The sequence below is a fragment of the Telmatherina bonti genome (assembly GCF_933228915.1).
Source record: "Telmatherina bonti genome assembly, chromosome: 16".
Classification (NCBI taxonomy): Eukaryota; Metazoa; Chordata; class Actinopteri; order Atheriniformes; family Telmatherinidae; genus Telmatherina; species Telmatherina bonti.
Window position 1 is genome coordinate 7,646,987 of NC_136614.1, and position 26,486 is coordinate 7,673,472.

Consider the following 26,486-nt stretch of genomic DNA (forward strand, 5'->3'; position numbering starts at 1 on the left):
AGGTCCTGGTTCAGGTCTAGGTTCAGGTCCTGGTTCAGGTCCTGGTTCAGGTCTAGGTTCAGGTCCTGGTTCAGGTCTAGGTTAAGGTCCTGGTTCAGGTCTAGGTTCAGGTCCTGGTTCAGGTCTTGGTTCAGGTCTAGGTTCAGGTCTAGGTTCAGGTCCTGGTTCAGGTCTAGGTTCAGGTCCTGGTTCAGGTCTAGGTTCAGGTCCTGGTTCAGGTCCTGGTAAAGGTCTAGGTTCAGGTCCTGGTTCAGGTCCTGGTTCAGGTCCTGGTTCAGGTCTAGGTTCAGGTCCTGGTTCAGGTCCTGGTTCAGGTCTAGGTTCAGGTCCTGGTTCAGGTCTAGGTTCAGGTCCTGGTTCAGGTCCTGGTTCAGGTCTAGGTTCAGGTCCGTCATCCATCCATCCATCCATCCATCCATCATCCATCCATCCATCATCCATCCATCCATCCATCATCAATCCATCCATCCATCATCCATCATCCATCCATCATCCATACATCCATCCATCCATCCATCATCAATCCATCCATCCATCATCCATCCGTCATCCATCCATCCATCCATCCATCCATCATCAATCCATCATCCATCATCCATCCATCCATCCATCCATCATCAATCCATCCATCCATCATCCATCCATCCATCCATCCATCCATCCATCCATCCATCATCAATCCATCATCCATCATCCATCCATCCATCCATCCATCATCAATCCATCCATCCATCCATCCATCCATCCATCCATCCATCCATCCATCATCCATCCATCCATCATCCATCCATCCATCCATCATCAATCCATCCATCCATCATCCATCATCCATCCATCATCCATACATCCATCCATCCATCCATCATCAATCCATCCATCCATCATCCATCCGTCATCCATCCATCCATCCATCCATCCATCATCAATCCATCATCCATCATCCATCCATCCATCCATCCATCATCAATCCATCCATCCATCATCCATCCATCATCCATCCATCATCCATCCGTCATCCATCCATCCATCATCAATCCATCCATCCATCCATCATCCATCCATCCATCCATCCATCATCCATCATCCATCCATCCATCCATCCATCCATCATCAATCCATCCATCCATCCATCCATCATCCATCCATCATCATCCATCCATCATCCATCATCCATCCATCCATCATCAATCCATCCATCCATCATCCATCCATCCATCATCAATCCATCCATCCATCAATCATCCATCCGTCCATCATCCATCCATCCATCCATCATCAATCCATCCATCCATCCATCCATCATCCATCCATCCATCATCAATCCATCCATCCATCCATCATCCATCCATCCATCCATCATCCATCCATCATCAATCCATCCATCCATCATCCATCCATCCATCCATCATCCATCATCAATCCATCCATCCATCATCCATCCATCCATCCATCCATCCATCCATCATCCATCCATCCATCCATCCATCCATCATCAATCCATCCATCCATCCATCCATCCATCCATCATCCATCCATCCATCCATCCATCCATCCATCCATCATCAATCCATCCATCCATCCATCATCCATCCATCCAAAAAATTCTCCATATTTTTTTTCCAAAGCTACAAAATTATTATTGTGGAATTATTACAGCATTATGTAAATGTGATTGTTTTTTCTAACTGCAAAGCGCCAAACACCAACAAATCCATCAAAGCTTTTATCTGATGTAGTGGTGTGATGTGAAAGCATCAGCTGATGGTGCAACCGTGGCAACGCAGAGGTAAATATGAAGCCCAGAACTGTGAGGTTAGATCTGCCAGCTCTCCGTTTTCCTGCTTTAATGAGTCAAACAGGATTTAAAGTTTCGCTTTAACAGTCCGAGTGTGTTTCTGTCGCAGCACACAGATTGCGGACGGCGTGGTGGCAAAGGTACGCTGGAAACTCATCCAAAGTTCTGTCCTGTTTATTTGTGGACAAACGACTCAGATTTGGTCAGAAAGCTCGATGTTGCTGAACTTCCAAAACTGAACAAATCGTTTTTCTTCGTCCAGCTTCCACAGCAGTTCTGACTCCACCCGTCTGAGCAGGTCATGTGACGCAGGTGGGTCACCTCATGTCTGAAACGCCGCCTATCTTGGTAGGAATGGAGCTGGAGCAACACCTGGGGCGGTCTTTTATTTTGATGGGTACACCATCCGGACAGTTACATACATGGAAAGATGAGGACCATGAGTGTGGTGGTGCAGACCAGATTCACACAGAGCTGGAAGACAGGCTTATATGACAACAACGTCGGGGAAAAAATGGAACCATTTATTTAACTTGTCATAACGTTCAGATTTTGGCCTTTATTTACTTGATTTGCTGGTTTTGATTCAGTTGTTTCTTTGATTAAAATATTAGGCAAATTTATATATTTTTTTCTAAAAATGCTCTTATAATAAATGATAAAGTGAATTTGCTTACCAACCACCAAAAAACTCATAAAATGCAATCGAATATATACACTATTCACAAAAAGTTAGGGATATTCAGCTTTTGGGTGAAATTTCACAACAAGCCTAAAATGCACTCAAACCTGTACAGGTGAACTTAATGTGATCTTCTCTAAGCTTTTAAATGCACATGTCCAACTGTTAAATGTTTCAATAAATTTTGCACAAGTTGCTGTTCTCTAACAAGGAGCTTAACGGCAAAAATCACGGCAGGTGTGTGATCCTTGAATTGACCAATAAATGTCCTGGTTCAATTAGAGCTGGTGTTTAAACAGTTGTCCTCATCATGCTGTTCACATTTTGACATCATGAGACCAAGACGACACCTAACAATGGAACAACAGTCCCTTGCCATTGTGATGCTTCAAACAGGACGTTCTCAGACAGAAGTGGCCACTGAGCTTGGAGTGTCACTGAGTGTCATCAGCAGGTTGCAACAGAGATATGGAGAGACTGGAAGAGTCACAGAAAGGCCTAGAAGTGGACGTCCTTTGGCCACATCCCGTGCTGATGACCGCTACATTGTGAACACTGCCCTGAGAAACCGGATGATGAATGCCACTCAACTCCAGGCACGTTTAAGAGAGGTGAGAGGCACCCAAGTGTCACGTCAGACCATTCCAAACCGTTTACATCAGTGTGGTCTGCGTGCTAGACGACCTGTACGGGTACCTGACCACACCACCAGGCACAGGCATCATCGTCTTGCATGGGCCAGGGAGCATTTACGCTGGACGAGGAACCAGTGGGCCTCAGTGCTGTTCTCTGATGAAAGTCGATTCACACTGAGCAGAAATGATGGCCGGCAACGATGTTGGAGACGTCAGGGAGAGCGCTATGCATCAGCCACTGTTGTCACCAGGCCAGCTTTTGGTGGTGGCGGTGTTACAGTGTGGGCAGGGGTGTCCACTTGGTACAGAACTGCCCCACACTTTGTGAATGGTACAGTGACAAGCCCATACTACCTGAATAACATCATTAATCCAGTGATTGTGCCCCTACATGAACAGCACAGGCCTAATTTCATCTTCATGGACGACAATGCTCCTGCTCATCGAGGCCGCATCATCAGGGAACGGCTGTTGGAGACTGGTGTACCTCAAATGGAACGGCCTGCACTCTCTCCAGACCTGAATCCCATTGAAAACCTGTGGGATCAGCTGAGCCGTCGTATAGAGGCTCAAGACCCTGCACCCCAGAACCTCAATGACCTGAGGGCCGCCCTTCAAGAAGAGTGGGATGCCATGCCTCAGCAGGCAACAAGTTGCCTCGTGAACAGCATGAGACGTCGTTGTCAAGCTGTAATTGATGCTCAAGGGCACATGACCAGATATTGAGACGTTCAAATTTTTTGTTGTGGTGTAACTACCATTGTTGTTACCTTTTGTGTTGAATGAATTTTTTGAGATGAGGAAATCAGTAGTGCATTCTTCTACTTAAATGTCTTACTTTTATGATATTATATCACTGTAGCATGAACATATTGCATTTTCCATAAATTTCACCTGAAAGCCAAATATCCCGAACTTTTTGTGAGTAGTGTAAATTAAGAGTCAAACAGAATTTTACTTAAACTAAATGAAGAACCTTTTGGAAGCCAAAAGACTCAACTCTTTAAAGAGAGCAGAGTCAAAAGAGGCGACTCTTTGAAAAGAGTCAAACTTCCCATCACTGCGAAGGTGGCAGTGCCACCCCGGCTCCCCTCTAGCTACGCCCCTGGACATAAAAACATGAAAGAGTTTTGAAGTTTTGCTTTGAAGATAATAAACAACGAGAAACATGAGGAGACTAAAAGAGATTTAAAAATGAACTAAAACATTGAAATTGTCTCCAGTGAACCTTGAACTGGGTTCTGGTTGCTGGAACTGGAAACCAGTCCTGTTCTTGTACCTCTTGCTCTCCAGCTTGTGTTCCTTCGGTCTGACAGCAGAGCTGCACCAGTTGTGTTTACGGCGTTGTTTCAGCAGGATGCAGTGCTGCAGGGGATGAACGAGTCACCATGAGACAGCTGGTGTCGTTTCAACGTGTTTCCAAAGATCTGCAGTAAAGAGCTGAGTCGTAAAAAGCCAGTTTCTCGTCATGAATGTGTGTTTTTCCTGTGAGCGCAGCTTCCAGTGATGAACCGCTGTCTTGTTGGGAATCCTTGTCACTCGTGAAGTGTTGCATTTACTGACAACTCCACTGCTTTCACCCTGTCCAGCATCTGTTAGAATATCACCCACAGATCTGCTTTCCACGGCGGAGACTTTGTTTGTGGCAAGGACGTACAACTCCACAGATTTGTTGCAATAACAGACTCCTGGATGAGCATTTTCATCCTTTATTGTCTCAATTATGAAAAGAAAACTGGTTTTTCTTCAAAACCTGAAGGTAAATCTGAAAAAAATTGTCCCTATTTTTTCTGCAATTCTTGTTTTTTCCTGTAAAAATCATCTGCAGAGATGTGGTTCCACTGTTAAATACTGGAGGCCAAACACGAACTTTGAAGAGTAGCGAGTTCCTGCAGAACCATGTTCCGGTTTTTTCTGGGGATTTTTGTGCATGTTTTTCACTGCAACTGCTTGATCCTCCAGCAGCCTGCGACTCCCGCACTAAACCTGGAGAGATCCAGCTGTTAAAGTGTCAAAAATCCCTGTTAGTCCCTGTCACACCGGAAACAGTCAGACTGGACCTTCAAAATAAAAGCCTTGCATGACTTCAGAAATAATTCTCTGTTCCAGACTGAAACTTTTCAGAGAATTCTAATTTTTCCAAAATATGAACTTTGCTGATATCTTTTATCTTTTAAAAGATGTTTCAGCATAAGTTTGTGTCTCGACGAGTTTGATTCATTTGGAGTCTGAAACATGAACGTCTCACACCTGACAGAGGCAGGTCTAGAAAATTGAGGGGCCGGGGGATGAGAGGGAACCGGGAGGAGGGGGGCACAAATATATATCTTTTAAAATTATTCTTATTATTTAAAAATAAAATGTCTATATTGTCTATATAATGAACTAAAGATTAAAGTCACAAACTTAGTTAAAAGCAAATAAGCAATAGTACATAATCTGATAAACAACTGTTTGTTATAATGTGGTTGTTTTGTGGATTGTCTCAGATCTGGTTTAGTTTTCAATGTGTTTCCTGTTTAGCCTTGTTCTCTGTTTGTAAGTTCACCTGGGTTCATGTAGCGCATTCATTTCTCCTGTGTCTTGTTGTGTTTTCTGCGTAGTTAAACCTCTCAGTTACAGTTTGTACTGTGTTGGTTAATTGCTTTTCATGGTGAGTTCTTTTCATTAAATAAGATTGTCGGCACCTCCTCTGCTTCTCTCCTGCCATCTCTGCGATTGGTTCCACGTCTCCTCGGTTCCATGACCCACTTCAGATAATTTAGCACTTTATGGCTTTAATCACAAACACTTCTACTTCAGAATAAGTCTCATAATCAGACATTCTTCAGTTCATTTCACACGGTCATTTTCATGATGCGTTTCTGAGAACATGTCCTGGTCTAACAGAGATTCTGATCCAGATCAGTATCTAGATGCAGGATGTTGTGAAGGATTCTTCCTCGTTGTGAGAAAGGACCATCTTCAATATACCTGCATATATCTCCACAATAAATGGTGGGAAAATCCAGGAAAATAAAAGATAGATGTGGATCCTGGTAATGTTCTGGATTCTAACATCTAGAACAGAAACAACACTCTGGATATAACCATCCAGAAGGTTTTTCCCGTTCTGGATACCACCATCCTGAAAAGGAACAACATCCTGGATGCTACCATCCATAACAGGAACGACATTATGGATGCTACCATCTAGACTGATGATAGCATTCCAAACAATGTTCGGAATGCTATCATCCACACTGGGAAAACATTTTGAATGGTACCATCCTGAAAAGGAACAACATTCTGGATGCTACTATCTAGAACAGGAACAACATTATGGATGCTACCATCTAGAATGAGAACAACATTCAGATGCTACCATCCAGAAGAGGAATGAAATTCTGGAAACTACCATCCACAACAGGAGCAACATTATGGATACGACCATCTAGAATGGAAACAATGTTCAGATGATGCCATCCAGAACAGGAACAACACTCTGGATACTGCCATCTAGAACGGGAACGACATTTGGAAAAACATTTTAGATACTGCCATCCAGAACCGGAACAGCATTCTGGATACTACCATCCAGAACAGGAACAACATTCTGGATGCTACCATCTAGAATTAGAACAACGTTCTGGATACTACCATCCAGAACAGGAACAACATTCTGGATACTACCATCCAGAATAGGAACAACATTCTGGATACTACCATCCAGAACAGGAACAACATTCTGGATACTACCATCTAGAACAGGAACAACATTCTGGATACGACCATCCAGAACAGGAACAACGTTCTGGATACTACCATCCAGAACTGGAACAACGTTCTGGATACGACCATCCAGAACAGGAACAATGTTCTGGATACTACCATCCAGAACAGGAACAACATTCTGGATACTACCATCCAGAACAGGAACAACATTCTGGATGCTACCATCTAGAATTAGAACAACGTTCTGGATACTACCATCCAGAACAGGAACAACATTCTGGATACTACCATCCAGAATAGGAACAACATTCTGGATACTACCATCCAGAACAGGAACAACATTCTGGATACTACCATCTAGAATGAGAACAACATTCTGGATACGACCATCCAGAACAGGAACAACGTTCTGGATACTACCATCCAGAACTGGAACAACATTCTGGATACGACCATCCAGAACAGGAACAATGTTCTGGATACTACCATCCAGAACAGGAACAACATTCTGGATACTACCATCCAGAACAGGAACAACATTCTGGATACTACCATCCAGACCAGGAACAACATTCTGGATATTACCATCCAGAACAGGAACAACATTCTGGATATTACCATCCAGAACAGGAACAACATTCTGGATACTACCATCCAGAAATGGAACAACATTCTGGATACTACCATCTAGAACAGGAACAACATTCTGGAAACTACCATCCAGAACAGGAACAACATTCTGGATACTACCATCCAGAACAGGAACAACATTCTGGATACTACCATCCAGAACAGGAACAACATTCTGGATGCTACCATCTAGAATTAGAACAACGTTCTGGATACTACCATCCAGAACAGGAACACCATTCTGGATACTACCATTCAAAACAGGAACATCATTCTGGATACCACCATCCAGAACAGGAACGACATTATGGATGCTACCATCTAGACTGATAATAGCATTCCAAACAATGTTCGGAATGCTATCATTCACACTGGGAAAACATTTTGAATGGTACTGTCCCGAAAAGGAACAACATTCTGGATGCTACTATCTAGAACAGGAATGTCATTGTGGATGCTTCCATCTAGAATGGGAACAACATTCAGATGATACCATCCAGAACAGGAACAACACTCTGGATACTGCCATCTAGAACGGGAACGACATTTGGAAAAACATTTTAGATACTACCATCCAGAACCAAAACGGCATTCTGGATACTACCTTCCAGAATAGGAACAACATTCTGGATACTACCATCCAGAACAGGAATAACATTCTGGATATTACCATCCAGAACAGGAACAACATTCTGGATACCACCATCCAGAACTGGAACAACATTCTGGATACTACCATCCAGAACTGGAACAACATTGTGGATACTACCATCCAGAACAGGAATAACATTCTGGACACTACCATCCAGAACAGGAACAAAATCCTGGATACTACCTTCCAGACCAGGAACAACATCCTGGATACTACCATCCAGACCAGGAACAACATCCTGGATACTACCATCCAGACCAGGAACAACATCCTGGATACTACCATCCAGACCAGGAACAACATCCTGGATACTACCATCCAGACCAGGAACAACATCCTGGATACTACCATCCAGAACAGGAACATCATTCTGGATACCACCATCCAGAACAGGAACGACATTATGGATGCTACCATCTAGACTGATAATAGCATTCCAAACAATGTTCGGAATGCTATCATCCACACTGGGAAAACATTTTGAATGGTACCGTCCCGAAAAGGAACAACATTCTGGATGCTACTATCTAGAACAGGAATGTCATTGTGGATGCTTCCATCTAGAATGGGAACAACATTCAGATGATACCATCCAGAACAGGAACGACACTCTGGATACTCCCTTCTAGAATGGGAACAACGTTAGGATGCTACCATCCAGAAGAGGAATGAAATTCTGGAAACTACCATCCACAACAGGAGCAACATTATGGATACGACCATCTAGAATGGAAACAATGTTCAGATGATACCATCCAGAACAGGAACAACACTCTGGATACTGCCATCTAGAACGGGAACGACATTTGGAAAAACATTTTAGATACTACCATCCAGAACCAAAACGGCATTCTGGATACTACCTTCCAGAATAGGAACAACATTCTGGATACTACCATCCAGAACAGGAATAACATTCTGGATATTACCATCCAGAACAGGAACAACATTCTGGATACCACCATCCAGAACTGGAACAACATTCTGGATACTACCATCCAGAACTGGAACAACATTGTGGATACTACCATCCAGAACAGGAATAACATTCTGGATATTACCATCCAGAACAGGAACAACATTCTGGATACCACCATCCAGAACTGGAACAACATTCTGGATACTACCATCCAGAACTGGAACAACATTGTGGATACTACCATCCAGAACAGGAATAACATTCTGGATACTACCATCCAGAACAGGAACAACATTCTGGATACTACCATCCAGAACAGGAACAACATTCTGGATACTACCATCTAGAACAGGAACAACATTCTGGATACTACCATCTAGAATTAGAACAACGTTCGGAATGCTACCATCCAGAATGGGAATAACATTTTAGATACTACCGTCCCGAACAAGAACAACTTTTCATCACTGTAAGAGAACAAACATGGACCAAACACCACAATGTAGCCAAAACAGCATGGATTCATTATCAATGGATCTGGAATGTAATAGTGGTTCCAAATAGGATGAATGTAGGACCAGGACATCAGCTGGACGTCTCAGCTCTCCGACTGCTTGTCTAGATTGATCTTGTGAAGCACTTTGTGATTTTACATCTTAAAAGGTTTGATATAAAGTTTTACTCGGTTCTTTAAAAGGAAAAAGATTTAATCAGGTTTCTCCTCAGTGAGATTCCAGCCTGATGGTGCATTCAGGGTCCCATCTTCTGTCTGTTCGTCCTTTGTTTATTTTGAAAGACGTGACCGGACGTGCCGCCTATCGACCCCAGGTGGCTTGACTCTGCTCTCTGTCCTGCAAGGTCCCGCAACTGGCATGAGATTAGGATCCGTGAGTGTTAAAAGAGGGGGGAATGAACAACACGCCGCCAGGATTACGGTTGGTGTGTTGACTTCCATTTTCTTTCACTGTTGGCTGTAGGAGTTTGAATTTTGATGGAGCTTTTCGTTCTGTGTTGGTGGCCAAGGGGGACTGTGTTTGGGACAGCAGCAGTTCCTGAATGCTCTTCCAGAACTATTTGGAGTGCGGGGTGTGTTGTCACTCTTGTCTTTGGCTTTGTGGGTTTTTTGAAGGAGATTTCATCTTAATGTCCACAACAAGAAACCACCAAAGAGAAAGAAGCTTGGGACACGTCAGAGTCTGCTTTTTCATAGAAATTTTATTTAAACTCCAAAAGAAGGGTCAACCCAGCAAAGACCGTCTGCTTTTTCAGAATAATTAAAAAGTAAAACTGTAAGAAAAGGCCTGAAGTTAGGCTGTGCTCCCTTGACGCTTTATCGAAAAAGGTGAATTGTATTTTTGCTGCCTGTTTGCCTTCTCTGATTGTATTGTTTGCATCATGAGTGAGGGTTTTTTTTTTTTTTTTTTTTTTTTTTTCGCTGACTTAGTCCTCTAGGGATTAAAATGCAGGGACCACATGCCCCCCAGGCCATTGTTGGCCCCTCTGTCTCTGTTGTCTGTTTTTTCTACTGAGCAAGTCAATTGATGAAAGAATAAAAGGCCAAAGAACGTGCATTGACATGGGCTTTCAGGAGAGAGAGGCAGAGGGGTTCGAGTGCAGGTTTTACAGTCCTGCTGTTGGTGGCCTGTAACTGGTGCCAGCAGCCGGCCGGCCATGAAGGCCCAGCGCAACCTTGGGATGACACGGGGCGTATCGATCACCAAAACATGTCTTTGAACTACATCAAAAACTTCTATGAAGGATGCGTAAGTAGGATGATTCCAGGGTGATCCTAGGCTAATCCCAGGCTGATCCCAGGCTGATTGCTGCTAATTTGTGGCTAATACAGACTGATCGCACCCTGGTGAAAAGCTGATAATGGGCTGATCACATGCTAAACACAAACTGATTGCAGGATTATTGTAGACTGATTCCAGGCTGCTTGCAGGCTGATCAAAGGCTTATTATGGGCTGATTTTATACTTATAACAAGCTGATTGCAGGCTGATGTCCGGCTAATCAGAGGTTGATCGTAAACTAATCTCAGGCTAATCACAAGCTAATCACAGGCTGATTCCAGGTTTATCCCAGGCTGTTTCCAGGTTTATTCCAGGTTAATCGCAGGGTGATTCCAGGTTTATCGCAGGCTGATTTCAGGTTTATTTCAGGTTAATCACAGGCTGATTCGAGGTTAATCGCAGGGTGATTCCAGGCTGACTCCAGGTTTATCGCAGGCTGATGTTTAGGTTTATTCCAGGTTTATTGCAGGCTGATTCCAGATTTATCGCAGGCTGATTCCAGCTTTATCGCAGGCTGATTCCAGGTTTATCGCTTCTGATTCCAGGTTTATCGCAGGCTGATTCCAGGTTAATTGCAGGCTGATTCCAGGTTAATTGCAGGCTGATTCCAGGTTTATCACAGGCTGATTCCAGGTTAATTGCAGGCTGATTCCAGGTTAATTGCAGGCTGATTCCAGGTTTATCGCAGGCTGATTCCAGGTTAGTTGCAGGCTGATTCCAGGTTTATTGCAGGCTGATTTCAGGTTAATTGCAAGCTGATTCCAGGTTTATCGCAGACTGATTCCAGGTTATTTGCAGGCTGATTTCAGGTTAATTGCAAGCTGATTCCAGGTTTATCGCAGGCTGATTCCAGGTTAATTGCAGGCTGATTCCAGGTTAATTGCAGGCTGATTCCAGGTTTATCGCAGGCTGATTCCAGGTTTATCGCTGCTGATTCCAGGTTTATCGCTGCTGATTCCAGGTTTATCGCTGGCTGATTCCAGGTTTATCGCTGGCTGATTCCAGGTTAATTGCAGGCTGATTCCAGGTTAATTGCAGGCTGATTCCAGGTTTATCGCAGGCTGATTCCAGGTTAGTTGCAGGCTGATTCCAGGTTTATTGCAGGCTGATTTCAGGTTAATTGCAAGCTGATTCCAGGTTTATCGCAGACTGATTCCAGGTTATTTGCAGGCTGATTTCAGGTTAATTGCAAGCTGATTCCAGGTTTATCGCAGGCTGATTCCAGGTTAATTGCAGGCTGATTCCAGGTTAATTGCAGGCTGATTCCAGGTTTATCGCAGGCTGATTCCAGGTTAATTGCAGGCTGATTCCAGGTTAATTGCAGGCTGATTCCAGGTTAATTGCAGGCTGATTCCAGGTTTATCGCAGGCTGATTCCAGGTTAATTGCAGGCTGATTCCAGGTTAATTGCAGGCTGATTCCAGGTTTATCGCAGGCTGATTCCAGGTTAATTGCAGGCTGATTCCAGGTTAATTGCAGGCTGATTCCAGGTTAATTGCAGGCTGATTCCAGGTTTATCGCAGGCTGATTCCAGGTTAATTGCAGGCTGATTTCAGGTTAATTGCAGGCTGATTCCAGGTTTATCGCAGGCTGATTCCAGGTGAAGGCGCTAAGTCTAATCAAAGCCACTGAGACATCTTGGCCCGAGAATGTTTTGACGCGCCGCGTTACCGTGATTGATTTCACTCTGATTCCTTAGTTTCTGGTTCATCCATCTTTTATTCCATTTCCAAAATTCTTGTGCCAGTTACACGTCGCGCCCTGCGGTCAAAAACCATTTGCCTTCTGGGCCAAACATCTACCCAACGAGTGACGTGTTCCTCCTATATGTGTCACCTGCCCAGGTCACAATACAGCGCCCCCTAACAGCACCAATTAGAACACAGTTAAAGAAATCTGTTCCTACACCAGGTTTATCGCAGGCTGATTCCAGGTTTATCGCAGGCTGATTCCAGGTTAATTGCAGGCTGATTCCAGGTTAATTGCAGGCTGATTCCAGGTTTATCGCAGGCTGATTCCAGGTTTATCGCTGCTGATTCCAGGTTTATCGCAGGCTGATTCCAGGTTAATTGCAGGCTGATTCCAGGTTAATTGCAGGCTGATTCCAGGTTTATCGCAGGCTTATTCCAGGTTTATCGCAGGATGATTCCAGGTTTATCGCAGGCTGATTCCAGGTTTATCGCAGGCTGATTCCAGGTTAATTGCAGGCTGATTCCAGGTTAATTGCAGGCTGATTCCAGGTTTATCGCAGGCTGATTCCAGGTTTATCGCTGCTGATTCCAGGTTTATCGCTGCTGATTCCAGGTTTATCGCAGGCTGATTCCAGGTTAATTGCAGGCTGATTCCAGGTTAATTGCAGGCTGATTCCAGGTTTATCGCAGGCTGATTCCAGGTTAGTTGCAGGCTGATTCCAGGTTTATTGCAGGCTGATTTCAGGTTAATTGCAAGCTGATTCCAGGTTTATCGCAGACTGATTCCAGGTTATTTGCAGGCTGATTTCAGGTTAATTGCAAGCTGATTCCAGGTTTATCGCAGGCTGATTCCAGGTTAATTGCAGGCTGATTCCAGGTTAATTGCAGGCTGATTCCAGGTTTATCGCAGGCTGATTCCAGGTTAATTGCAGGCTGATTCCAGGTTAATTGCAGGCTGATTCCAGGTTTATCGCAGGCTGATTCCAGGTTAGTTGCAGGCTGATTCCAGGTTTATTGCAGGCTGATTCCAGGTTTATCGTAGGCTGATTCCAGGTTTATCGCAGACTGATTCCAGGTTAATTGCAGGCTGATTTCAGGTTAATTGCAAGCTGATTCCAGGTTTATCGCAGGCTGATTCCAGGTTAATTGCAGGCTGATTCCAGGTTAATTGCAGGCTGATTCCAGGTTTATCGCAGGCTGATTCCAGGTTAATTGCAGGCTGATTCCAGGTTAATTGCAGGCTGATTCCAGGTTTATCGCAGGCTGATTCCAGGTGAAGGAGCTAAGTCTAATCAAAGCCACTGAGACATCTTGGCCCGAGAATGTTTTGACGCGCCGCGTTACCGTGATTGATTTCACTCTGATTCCTTAGTTTCTGGTTCATCCATCTTTTATTCCATTTCCAAAATTCTTGTGCCAGTTACACGTCGCACCCTGCGGTCAAAAACTATTTGCCTTCTGGGCCAAACATCTACCCAACGAGTGACGTGTTCCTCCTATATGTGTCACCTGCCCAGGTCACAATACAGCGCCCCCTAACAGCACCAATTAGAACACAGTTAAAGAAATCTGTTCCTACACCAGGTTTGTCGCAGGCTGATTCCAGGTTTATCGCAGGCTGATTCCAGGTTTATCGCAGGCTGATTCCAGGTTAATTGCAGGCTGATTCCAGGTTAATTGCAGGCTGATTCCAGGTTAATTGCAGGCTGATTCCAGGTTTATCGCTGCTGATTCCAGGTTTATCGCAGGCTGATTCCAGGTTTATCGCAGGATGATTCCAGGTTTATCGCAGGCTGATTCCAGGTTTATCGCAGGCTGATTCCAGGTTAATTGCAGGCTGATTCCAGGTTAATTGCAGGCTGATTCCAGGTTTATCGCAGGCTGATTCCAGGTTTATCGCTGCTGATTCCAGGTTTATCGCTGCTGATTCCAGGTTTATCGCAGGCTGATTCCAGGTTAATTGCAGGCTGATTCCAGGTTTATCGCAGGCTGATTCCAGGTTTATCGCTGCTGATTCCAGGTTTATCGCAGGCTGATTCCAGGTTAATTGCAGGCTGATTCCAGGTTAATTGCAGGCTGATTCCAGGTTTATCGCAGGCTGATTCCAGGTTTATCGCAGGATGATTCCAGGTTTATCGCAGGCTGATTCCAGGTTTATCGCAGGCTGATTCCAGGTTAATTGCAGGCTGATTCCAGGTTAATTGCAGGCTGATTCCAGGTTTATCGCAGGCTGATTCCAGGTTTATCGCTGCTGATTCCAGGTTTATCGCTGCTGATTCCAGGTTTATCGCAGGCTGATTCCAGGTTAATTGCAGGCTGATTCCAGGTTAATTGCAGGCTGATTCCAGGTTTATCGCAGGCTGATTCCAGGTTAATTGCAGGCTGATTCCAGGTTAATTGCAGGCTGATTCCAGGTTTATCGCAGGCTGATTCCAGGTTTATCGCAGGCTGATTCCAGGTTTATCGCAGGCTGATTCCAGGTTAATTGCAGGCTGATTCCAGGTTAATTGCAGGCTGATTCCAGGTTTATCGCAGGCTGATTCCAGGTTTATTGCAGGCTGATTCCAGGTTAATTGCAGGCTGATTCCAGGTTTATTGCAGGCTGATTGCAGGATTGCTACTCTTCTTTTCACCCCAGAGCAGCAAATTCCAACACTTGTCCTCTGCTGGTTTAAAATGAAGAAACACTAATCTGTTAAACCCGTCGTCTTCATGGAGCTGAGTGACATTTCTGTCACAGCATCTTTTTTTGGGAAAAGTCTTGCAATGGGAAATGTTTTGTTTTCAGTTCCAGCAGATTTCTTTGACTGACAAAAGCTTCTTTCTCTTTATTCCTGACTGTGTGTGTGTGTGATTTGTACTGAATAAATGTCAGTGTGTGAGCCTTTCACCCTGGCTAACATGTGACTCTGTGCATATGTGTGTTGCAGCTCAGGCCTCCTACGGTGATAGGCCAGTTCCACACTTTGTTCTTCGGCTCGGTGCGGATGTTCTTCCTGGGCGTTCTTGGCTTCGCCGTCTACGGGAATGAGGCTCTGCACTTCAGCTGTGACCCTGACCGGCGAGAGCTTAACCTGTTCTGCTACAACCAGTTCAGACCCATAACACCTCAGGTGGGACTAAACTACACCACATGCTACAGCCCTTTTCAGGTGAGGCAGTTCAGGTTTCAGCAGCCTTTAAACCAGTGGTTCCCAAACCCCCCAGGGAGGGGGGGGGGGGGGGGGGGGGGCTCGGGTTTATCTCAGGAGGGGCTCAGCAAGGCTTCATAAAACTTGGGAGTTTTGGCTCTGGACAAATTTGACCACATCTTTTGCTTGTATCAGAATGTTATCATCTAACGTGAAGTATGAAGCCGAGCGAGTTCCAAATCCACTTGGGGACTTTCCATCCTGAGTACAAAGAAAAGCCTGTTGGTTACTTCAGAGATAAACCACCAACTATCATCTGAACAGGCTTGATTTACTAAAGCAGCATCTGTCTCACCTGGAAAGTTTCACACTAAAGCAGAAGAATGGATGATAATACTGAGACAGTTTGAACTAGAATCACCTACGATAAGGCCACTCAACCAATGACACGTTTCTTTGGTTCATTTGTCAGGAGGGGGGGCTTGACATTATTGTCGTTGATGAAAAGGAGGCCCTGCAGAAAAAGTTTGGGAACCACTGCTTTAAACCAAGTCAAACTCTGGCTTCAGCCAACCATTTACCAATCAAACTGACTAAAACTTAGTGTTTTATGACGTCGTAGATCCATAGTATCATCTCCTCTGTTTCTACATGAACAGTCACTGTATGAGCTTCAGCCTGTGTGAAGAAGAGGAGGTATGTATGGTTCACATGTGGGCCAAAGAAGCAAACTCTGGTCCACTTTAAAACCAGGGTCTCGGTCTAATTGTACCTGAGGTCTGGTTCGGTACACTGACAACGTTAAGTCAAACCAAAGAGAGAATTGCTGGATATCTGGCTGCCTCTCCTGCTGCTCATCCTGGACAGATCCTGACGACGTTTCAACAGCAAAGTCAAAACAAAAACCTGAAGACTCAACAGATTTATGGCTACGAGATTATAGCCGACAACTGGTTTCCATCTGAAGTCCCGAGGCAGGTGGATCGACTTACAACAACCGACAAATCAACAAATAAAACATAACGTAGGAACAGAACTGGACACAAGACATGGACAACATGCCTGACATTTACATCAAAAGGTTGCAGATTAAAAAGGCATCTTGTTCAGAATATGTCCACAAGTCTCAAATAATAACAACTAAACAACCAGTAAAGTATTTTATCCTTAACAAATGACACACTGAAATAAACATGCATCATTTGTCCTGTAATTACAACCCATGCAGCTCGAGTCTGCAGCCTTTACGGTTTAAGTCAGATGAACCGGATCAGACTGCTGTAATAATGTTTCATATTGATGACCGGCTACAGAAAAGGCTCGATCACCTCCTCATTTCAGTTTTTATCAATGATTTCTAATTAAAACGCTGAACTTCTGTAAATTCTCTTTTCCAACAAGCAACAAAGTCATTTTGCTCTGAATACATCTGAAATGATCAACTGTCTTTGTCGCAGAAGACGTCTTGGTGCCACATTGTGGAATATTTTAAAAGAAGTCAAATGAATAAATAATGACTATGAATACACATCTCCAGGCTGTCCAGATGACTTGGGGCAGTTTTGAGGTCTATAGTAGTCTCCGTCTTCCTTACCGAAGTGCTCAGCAAACAGGACTTACAGCACTGGTTCTCAACTGGTCTGGCTCCACCATCACCCCGTAATGCAGAACTGGACCTTTCCAGGCCTCCAGGGCTGCAGTCCTGCAAGTGTCAGAAGTTGCCCTGCTGCAACACACCTGACTCATGCCAGTGGGTCACTAGCAGTCAGTTTTATTAAACATGCGCCGAGGGACGGCCATGTAGTGGTGGCGTAAAGCGTGCAGAGATGTTCACGATTTCCACCACCAGTAATGAAACGCAGACACATCGATCCACAGGATCTACTTTCCACAGACGACATTCAGGAGTAACACATCTCATCATCCAGCTGAGCTAGGAAGGAGAAATTGGATTTGTTCCTAAAAAGGAAACCAAACTTTACCTTCAGCTCAGATATAATGTTTTCAGTGTGTGACTTAGTAGGATGTTCCAGGTTCCAGTTCAGCCGCTTGAGCCTTGGAAAGCTCAGGAAGATCAGATTCTGCCCCTTGCCATTTGAAACAACATATATTTGGATTTTGTCGCACTTCGCAGCAGCTTAAGTCGTGTAAAGTGAATCTGGACAACATGGTTTTTATTATATTTTAAAGTTTACTCGTGTTTCCTGTGAAAGAGACGCTGGGTTAGAGTTATAGCTTCTCTAGCACCACTCAGTTGGACCATGCATGTGTGAAATAAGTTATTACCTTTAATTCTCTGCTCTTTTTATGTGTAAATAGGGTTTAAATTAGCCTTAATAAAGATGCTCCATCACTGTCTGGATGGAAAAGTGCAGACAGGGTGGCAGGTAACCATCTCACACTATGGATGATGTAAAGTTGGAAATAAATCTGCTTTTCAGAGGAATCCTGAAGGCCAGATTCATGTTAATGCTCGTCATTGTCAGTGCAGATGGAAAGAAATGCTGCGTATGTCATAAAGCACAAGGTGGAGGTGATACTTACACTAATTAGTGCCAACAACAAAAGAAAACATGAGAGCTGAAGCACACTGTGCAGAAAATGATTTGTTGTTAATGCTGGACCACAGAGGAGAAACTAAAAGCAGACAGAATGAGCAGATCTGAGTCCATGACAGCAGACAACACTGTGTCCGACTCTCACTTTCCACTTCCACAGCTGGAAAACAGACTCTGGGACGATCAGCATGAAACAGTCTGTACCAGCCTATCTCAGTCTCTCAAAACACAAATTCTATTTTCCATCTTCTTGCACCACCTGGACAACCCAACACCAGTATGTCACGTCCTGCTTTCAGCTCCTTGGCTGAATTCTGAATTTTGGCTTACTTCTGCCCTCCCCAGGTCTTTTGGGCGTTACAGCTGGTAACTGTGCTGGTTCCTGGGGCGGTGTTCCACCTGTATGCCGCCTGTAAGAACATCGACCAAGAGGAGATCTTAGAACGACCCATCTACACCGTCTTCTACATCATTTCTGTTCTTCTACGCATCATTCTGGAGGTCATCGCCTTCTGGCTGCAGAGCCACCTGTTTGGCTTCCAGGTGTGTCCACGTGCTCACTGTGTTTCCAGTCGGTACATACCTAACCCAACCATAACCCCAACTCCAACCATTACCTCAACCATAACCCCAACCCACACTATAACCCCAACCACAACACCAGCTGCAACTATAACCCCCAACTCCAACCATAACCCCAACCCCCACTATAACCCCAACACCAACCACAAGCCCAAACATAACCCCAACTCCAACCATAACCCCAACTCCAACCATAACCCCAACTCTAACCCCAAACCCAAACATAACCCCAACTCCAACCATAATCCCAACTCTAACCCCAAGCCCAAACATAACCCCAACTCCAACCATAACCCCAACTCCTACCCCAACCATAACCTCAACCGTAATCCCAATCCCCACTATAACCCCAACTATAACCTCAGCTGCAACTATAACCCCAGACTCCAACCATCACCCCAACCCCAACCATAACCCCAAGCCTAACCATAATCCCAACTCTAACCCCAAGACCAAACATAACCCCAACTCAAACCCTAAGACAGACCATAACCCCAACTCCAACCATAACCCCAACTCCAAACATAATCCCGACTCCAACCATCATCCCAACCCCAACCATAACCCCAAGCCTAACCTTAATCCCAACTCTAACCCCAAGCCCAAACATAACCCCAACTCAAACCCTAAAACAGACCATAACCCCAACTCCAGCCATAACCCCAACTCCAAACATAATCCCGACCCCAACCATCATCCCAACCCCAACCATAACCCCAACTCCAGCCATAACCCCAACCCCAACCATAACCCCAAGCCCGACCATAACCCCAACTCTAACCCCAAGCCCAACCATAACCCCAACTCAAACCCTAAACCAGACCATAACCCCAACTCCAGCCATAACCCCAACTCCAACCATAATCCCGACTCCAACCATAATCCCAACCCCAACCATAACCCCAACTCCAGCCATAACCCCAACCCCAACCATATCCCCAACCCCAACCATAACCCCAACTCTAACCCCAAGCCCAACCATAACCCCAACTCCAACCCTAAGTCAGACCATAACCCCAACTCCAACCATAACCCCAACTCCAACCATAACCCCAACTCCAACCATAATCCCAACCCCAACCATAACCCCAACTCCAACCATAATCCCGACTCCAACCATAATCCCAACCCCAACCATAATCCCGACTCCAACCATAACCCCAAGTCTAACCATAACCCCAACTCTAACCCCAAGCCCAGCCATAACCCCAAGCCCAACCATAACCCCAAGCCCAACCATAACCCCAACTCTAACCCCAAGCCCAACCATAACCCCAACTCCAACCCTAAGTCAGACCATAACCCCAACTCCAACCATAACCCCAACTCCAACCATAACCCCAACTCCAACCATAATCCCAACCCCAACCATAACCCCAACTCCAACCATAATCCCGACTCCAACCATAATCCCAACCCCAACCATAATCCCGACTCCAACCATAACCCCAAGTCTAACCATAACCCCAACTCTAACCCCAAGCCCAGCCATAACCCCAAGCCCAACCATAACCCCAAGCCCAACCATAACCCCAACTCTAACCCCAAGCCCAACCATAACCCCAACTCTAACCCTAAGCCCGACCATAACCCCAAGCCCGACCATAACCCCAACTCTAACCCCAAGCCCAAACATAACCCCAACTCAAACCCTAAAACAGACCATAACCCCAACTCCAGCCATAACCCCAACTCCAACCATAATCCCGACTCCAACCATAATCCCAACCCCAACCATAACCCCAACTCCAGCCATAACCCCAACCCCAACCATAACCCCAACCCCAACCATAACCCCAACTCTAACCCCAAGCCCAACCATAACCCCAACTCCAACCCTAAGTCAGACCATAACCCCAACTCCAACCATAACCCCAACTCCAACCATAATCCCAACCCCAACCATAACCCCAACTCCAACCATAATCCCGACTCCAACCATAATCCCAACCCCAACCATAATCCCGACTCCAACCATAACCCCAAGTCTAACCATAACCCCAACTCTAACCCCAAGCCCAGCCATAACCCCAAGCCCAACCATAACCCCAAGCCCAACCATAACCCCAACTCTAACCCCAAGCCCAACCATAACCCCAACTCTAACCCTAAGCCCGACCATAACCCCAAGCCTAACCATAACCCCAACTCTAACCCCAAGCCCGACCATAACCCCAACTCCAAGCCCAACCATAACCCCAACTCCAACCCTAAGCCCAACTATAACCCCAACTCCAGCCATAACCCCAACTCCAACCATAACCCCAACCATAACCCCAACTCCAACCATAATCCCAACTCCAACCATAACTCCGATTTCAACCAAAACCCCAACCTTCATCTAAAGGGAATACTCCTACTTTTCCTCAAGCAGGAATCCTCCTCATATTCAACCAGATAACTGTCGGAAATATCGCAAATTAATGTGATGAAGCAACAGCTTAGATCCAGATGAAAAAACTTTCATTTTGGGCCATTTTGCTTCTTCACTGCAGTTGTGAAATGTCTGCTTCTTCTGCTGTAAAAATGAAAAACTCTTGCTTGAAAAGTTGTGTAAACGTTTTTACATATCTGCAGAGGAATCAGAGGAATATGCCCAACAAGTTCAGATCCGAGTGCATTAAAAGGTCATCATTTGTTGGGTTTTGGGTTTATTCTGTTATTTTTCTGAAAGAGTAAACCACAGCTGAACTGTCTGAAGTATCTGGTTTGTATTTCAGGATTTTCTTTCGGGATTACCATTACACACTTTGACGTTAGGTTCCATCCGGTGATTACTGCGTCACAGGCATCAAACTGAGCATTTTGACCAATCAGAATGCAGTTGTCAGACCATCAATAAACTGGAGCTAAAACAGTGAATTAACCATTTTTCTTCATTTGCCACATTCACCACATTTGCCAACTCTGCGGGGGGGATCCTGAGGCGTTCCCAGGCCAGCCGAGAGATATAATCCCTCCGGCGTGTCCTGGGTCTTCCCCGGGGTCTCCTCCCAGAGGGACATGCCTGGAACACCTCACCAGAGAGGTCCAGGAGGCATCCTGACCAGATGCCCGAGCCACCTCAACTGGTTCCTCTCGATGCGGAGGAGCAGCGGCTCTACTCTGATCTCCTCCTGGATGACTGAGCTCCTCACCTTATCTCTAAGGGAGAGCCCGGCCACCCTGCAGAGGAAACTCATTTCAGCCGCCTGTATACAAGATATCGTTCTTTCGGTCACGACCCACAGCTCATGACCATAGGTGAGGGTAGGAACGTAGATCGACTGGTAAATGGAGAGCTTCGCCTTCTGGCTCAGCTCCTTCTTCACCACGACAGACCGGCGCAGAGTCCGCATTACTGCAGATGCCGCACCGATCCGTCTGTCGATCTCGCGCTCCATCTTTCCCTCACTCGTGAACAAGACCCCGAGATATTTAAACTCCTCCACTTGAGGCAGGACCTGACTCCCCACCCTATTCGGCTGAGGACCATGGTCTCAGATTTGGAGATGCTGATTCCCATCTCAGCCGCTTCACACTCGGCTGCAAATTGCTCAAGCGAGAGCTGCAGATCACGGCCAGATGAAGCCAACAGGACCACGTCATCTGCAAAAAGCAGGGACCCAATCCTGAGGCCACCAAGCCGGATCCCCTACACACCTCAGCTGCGCCTAGAAATTCTGTCCATATAAGTTATGAACAGAATCGGTGATAAAGGGCAGCCTTGGTGGAGTCCAACCCTCACCGGAAACGAATCCGACTTACTACCGGCAATGTGGACCAAGCTCTGACACCTGTCGTACAGGGACCAGACAGCTTGTGCAAGGGGGTCCGGTACCCCATACTTCCAGAGTACCCCCCACAGGATCCCCCGGGGGACACGGTCGAATGCCTTCTCCAGGTCCACAAAGCACATGTAGACTGGTTGGGCAAACTCCCATGCCCCCTCCAGGACCCCAGAGAGGGTATAGAGCTGGTCCACTGTTCCGCGACCAGGACGAAAACCACACTGCTCCTCCTCAATCCGGGATTCGACTTTCCGGCGGACCCTCCTCTCCAGGACCCCTGAATAGACCTTACCAGGGAGGCTGAGGAGTGTGATTCCCCTGTAATTGGAACACACCCTCCGGTCCCCCTTCTTAAAAAGGGGGACCGCCACCCCAGTCTGCCAATCCAGCGGTACTGCCCCCGATGTCCACGCGATGCTGCAGAGGCGTGTCAGCCAGGAAAGCCCCACAGCATCCAGAGCCTTAAGGGACTCCGGGCGGATGTCATCCACCCCCGGGGCCTTGCCGCCAAGGAGCTTTTTGACCACCTCAGCGACTTCAGCCCCAGAGATAGGAGAGTCCACCCCTGAGTCCACCAGCTCTGCTTCCTCATTGGAAGACGTGTTGGTAGGATTGAGGAGGTCTTCGAAGTATTCCTTCTACCGACCCACAACGTCCCGAGTTGAGGTCAGCAGCTCCCCATCTCCACTGTACACAGTATTGATGGAGCACTGCTTCCCCCTCCTGAGCCGCCGGATGCTGGACCAGAATCTCCTTGAAGCCGTCCGGAAGTCTTTCTCCATGGCCTCGCCAAACTCCTCCCATGCCCGAATTTTTGCCTCGGCAACAGCCGAAGCCGCATGCCGCTTAGCCCGCATGCCGCTTAGCCCGCCGGTCCCACAGGCCAAGAAGGCCCGATAGGACTCCTCCTTCAGCTTGACGGCATCCCTCACTGCTGGTGTCCACCAACGAGTCCTGGGATTACCGCCACAACAGGCACCAACAACCTTACAGCCACAGCTCCGGCCGGCCGCCTCAGCAATAGAGGCACGGAACACAGCCCATTCGGACTCAATGTCCCCCGCCTCACTCGGGACATGTTAGAAGCTCTGCTGAAGGTGGGAGTTGAAGCTCGCTCTGACGGGGGACTCAGCCAGACGTTCCCAGCAGACCCTCACAACACGTTTGGGTCTGCCAGATCTGACCGGCTTCCTCCCCCACCATCTGAGCCAACTCACCACCAGGTGGTGATCAGTTGAAGCTCCGCCCCCCTCTTCACCCGAGTGTCCAAGGCATGTGGCCGCAGGTCCGACGATACGACTACAAAGTCGATCATTGAACTGCAGCCCAGGGAATCCTGATGGGGGGGGGGGGGGCGCAATCACTCCCCTCCAGGTCTCACTGTCATTGCCCACATGAGCATTGAAGTCTCCCAGCAGAACAATGGAGTCCCCAGAAGGAGCACCCTCCAGCACTCCCTCCAAGGACTCCAGAAAGGGTGGGTACTCTGAACTGCTGTTCGGTGCATAAGCACAGACAACAGTCAGAACCCGTCCCACCCACACAAACCCCTCCACCACGATAAGGTGATGGCTCAGGGACGGGTGAATTAACCATAATCTTCATTAAAAACATAACTATATCTGGTTTTGTGAAGGATAAAGGGAAATTAGATCAGCTTAGTTTTTAGGTTGAAATTAAATCCTCTCCAGAAGCAGACAGTAAAGTTGTTTATTCCATTTTTTTCCATTTTAAATTTAACTGTACAACCTGCTGAAATTAACAAAAAAGAAAAATATGTTCTTTGACCATTAAAGTATGGCAACTTAATTAAGCATGATCTCTTTAAAGATTGAGGAATGTAATAATGAGCATTGGATGCTGGTCTTGTAAGTATTTATCAGTCTGAACCTTGTTAGCAGCTGGATGATGAAGGCCGTTGGGTATCCTCACAACGAGGTGTCATCAGCATCAGCAGAGTAAAAATCATCAAACTCTGACCTTTTATGTGGTTGCTGTGTCTGCAGGATTTTTCACGGTTGCCCTCATCCTGGCACCAAATATTGTGACAGAAGATGTTGCCTTTCGGTGCGAGATGCCAGAAGAAGTTAGTAACATCCCTGTGTTTATGACATATATTCCTGTCATGCAGGGGTGTCAAACTCAAAATTAAAAAGAGGAACAAAGTAGAGGGCCAAACTCATTTTTATATTCAGAAAATTACAGCTATTATTCATGTTTTTATTATCTTTTAGATACAGAACTGTATTAAACATTTTCATATATTAAATAAATGGCGTATTTTTGCTTAAACACTGAACCCAAAACAGGCTTTAAAAAAATCAAATAAATATCAGGCCTCTGTATCTGGAACTTTATAAACATTTTAATTGTAACCTAAATCTTTTCATCACAGGCCATCAAGGCCAAGGCATAAAAAAATAACAATTATTTCTTTCAACTTTGAACAGACCATTCCTTCAGTAAATGAAATCATATTTATCCAGTTTAGTTTTTCGTCCATTTACTCTGATGATGCACATGGGTCCAATCCAGATACTTGGCGTCGCTTTTTTTCACATGCAAGTGCATCAATTTGTGGAGTTAGGCTCTGAGCTGAGGAAATCTTCAGGCCTGAATGAAGGTGTTCATCAGTGAGACGAGTCCTGTGTGGGGGGGTGTAAGGTAGAAATTGCACAGCACAGACAGAGTCACACTACTACATACTTTGACTTGGGCGCGTCATCACACTGTAGCTCAGTAAACTCCATTTGGAGATTGGTTGGTGCGCTTTTCACGTCAACCGCAAATGGGTTGCTAAAAAGTTCAAATCTACATTTTTTGGCTTCAAAGTTGGCAGATTGTCGGGTAAATTCAGCGCTAAGTAGATCACGTTTTTCAGCAAACTGTGCAAAAGGCAACACAGAGCATGTGCTTAATAGCAGGTTTGCTAATGAGTGTCAACATAAGAGGTGGGGGCGTTTTCCGGTACGGAGTCTAGCGCGCCGAGACAGCATTATGGGATTTGCAGTATTAGTGGCACATGCGCTGTATAATAGATCGGTGGGCCAGACACTTGTACCGTGTATGAGCTTTTACATGAAAAAAAGATGGAAATCACAATTGTACTTTGTCAAAACTTTAGAAATATTGCTTCTATTTTGCAACAACAATCCTTCTATCTTCTGCCGCTTATCCGGGGTCGGGTCGTGGGGGCAGCAGCCTAAGCAGGGAAGCCCAGACTTCCCTCTCCCCAGCCACATTTGCCAACTCTGCGGGGGGATCCCAGGCCAGCCGAGAGATACAATCCCTCCAGAGTGTCATTATTTTGTGACAAATGAATGGAAATGCATCTGTTGCTAACTCCTACGTTTCTTTTTTTTCTCAGGTTCACCCGCTGTACACGTGTGACGCCAGTGCTTTGGAAAAGGCCTTCAATGTGACCAAGTGCATGGTGCCTGAACACTTTGAAAAAACCATCTTCCTCAGCGCCATGTACACCTTCACCGTCATCACCATACTCCTCTGCATCGCCGAGATATTTGAGATACTCTGCCGGCGACTCGGCTATCTCAACAATCAATGACACAAACATGAACATGCAGATGGTGAAGGGGGAAGATACACAATGTTACGGCGAAACAGGACGTAAGCGCGAGAGCCAAACCTCACTGTGGTCTGTCGTGAGTGGCACCAAGACATTTGAGAAGGTGTAATAATGTCAGAGCTGGCAAATCTGAAGCATGTCACTGGTGTTTGTTGCCCTAGAGTGATATTCCCTGGTCGCATTTCAGATGTCAGTGGGTCTATATCAGCTGTGCCCGCAGTTGTACTGATGGATGGCATACCCAGAGAACGTTTACCTCTACTGAACCTTTGTGGAATGGGATACAAAGATGGACCCTGTGGTTTTCTCTTCTCCCAAGGAAAGCCTAATCCAGCAGGAACCCGGT

At 45.8% G+C, this 26,486-nt stretch overlaps 1 protein-coding gene across 1 annotated transcript; it reads left to right on the forward strand.

Moving 5' to 3' along the window:
- Positions 1-10,751: 10,751 nt before the first annotated feature.
- On the forward strand, positions 10,752-26,119 carry LOC306767337 (gap junction epsilon-1 protein; the record flags this gene model as incomplete). The annotated part of the gene is made up of 4 exons (XM_079255275.1): positions 10,752-10,790; positions 15,444-15,626; positions 18,548-18,745; positions 25,922-26,119. 4 exons carry the CDS (start codon positions 10,752-10,754, stop codon positions 26,117-26,119), a joined length of 618 nt encoding a protein of 205 aa, XP_079111401.1.
- Between the last annotated feature and the right edge of the window lie 367 nt (positions 26,120-26,486).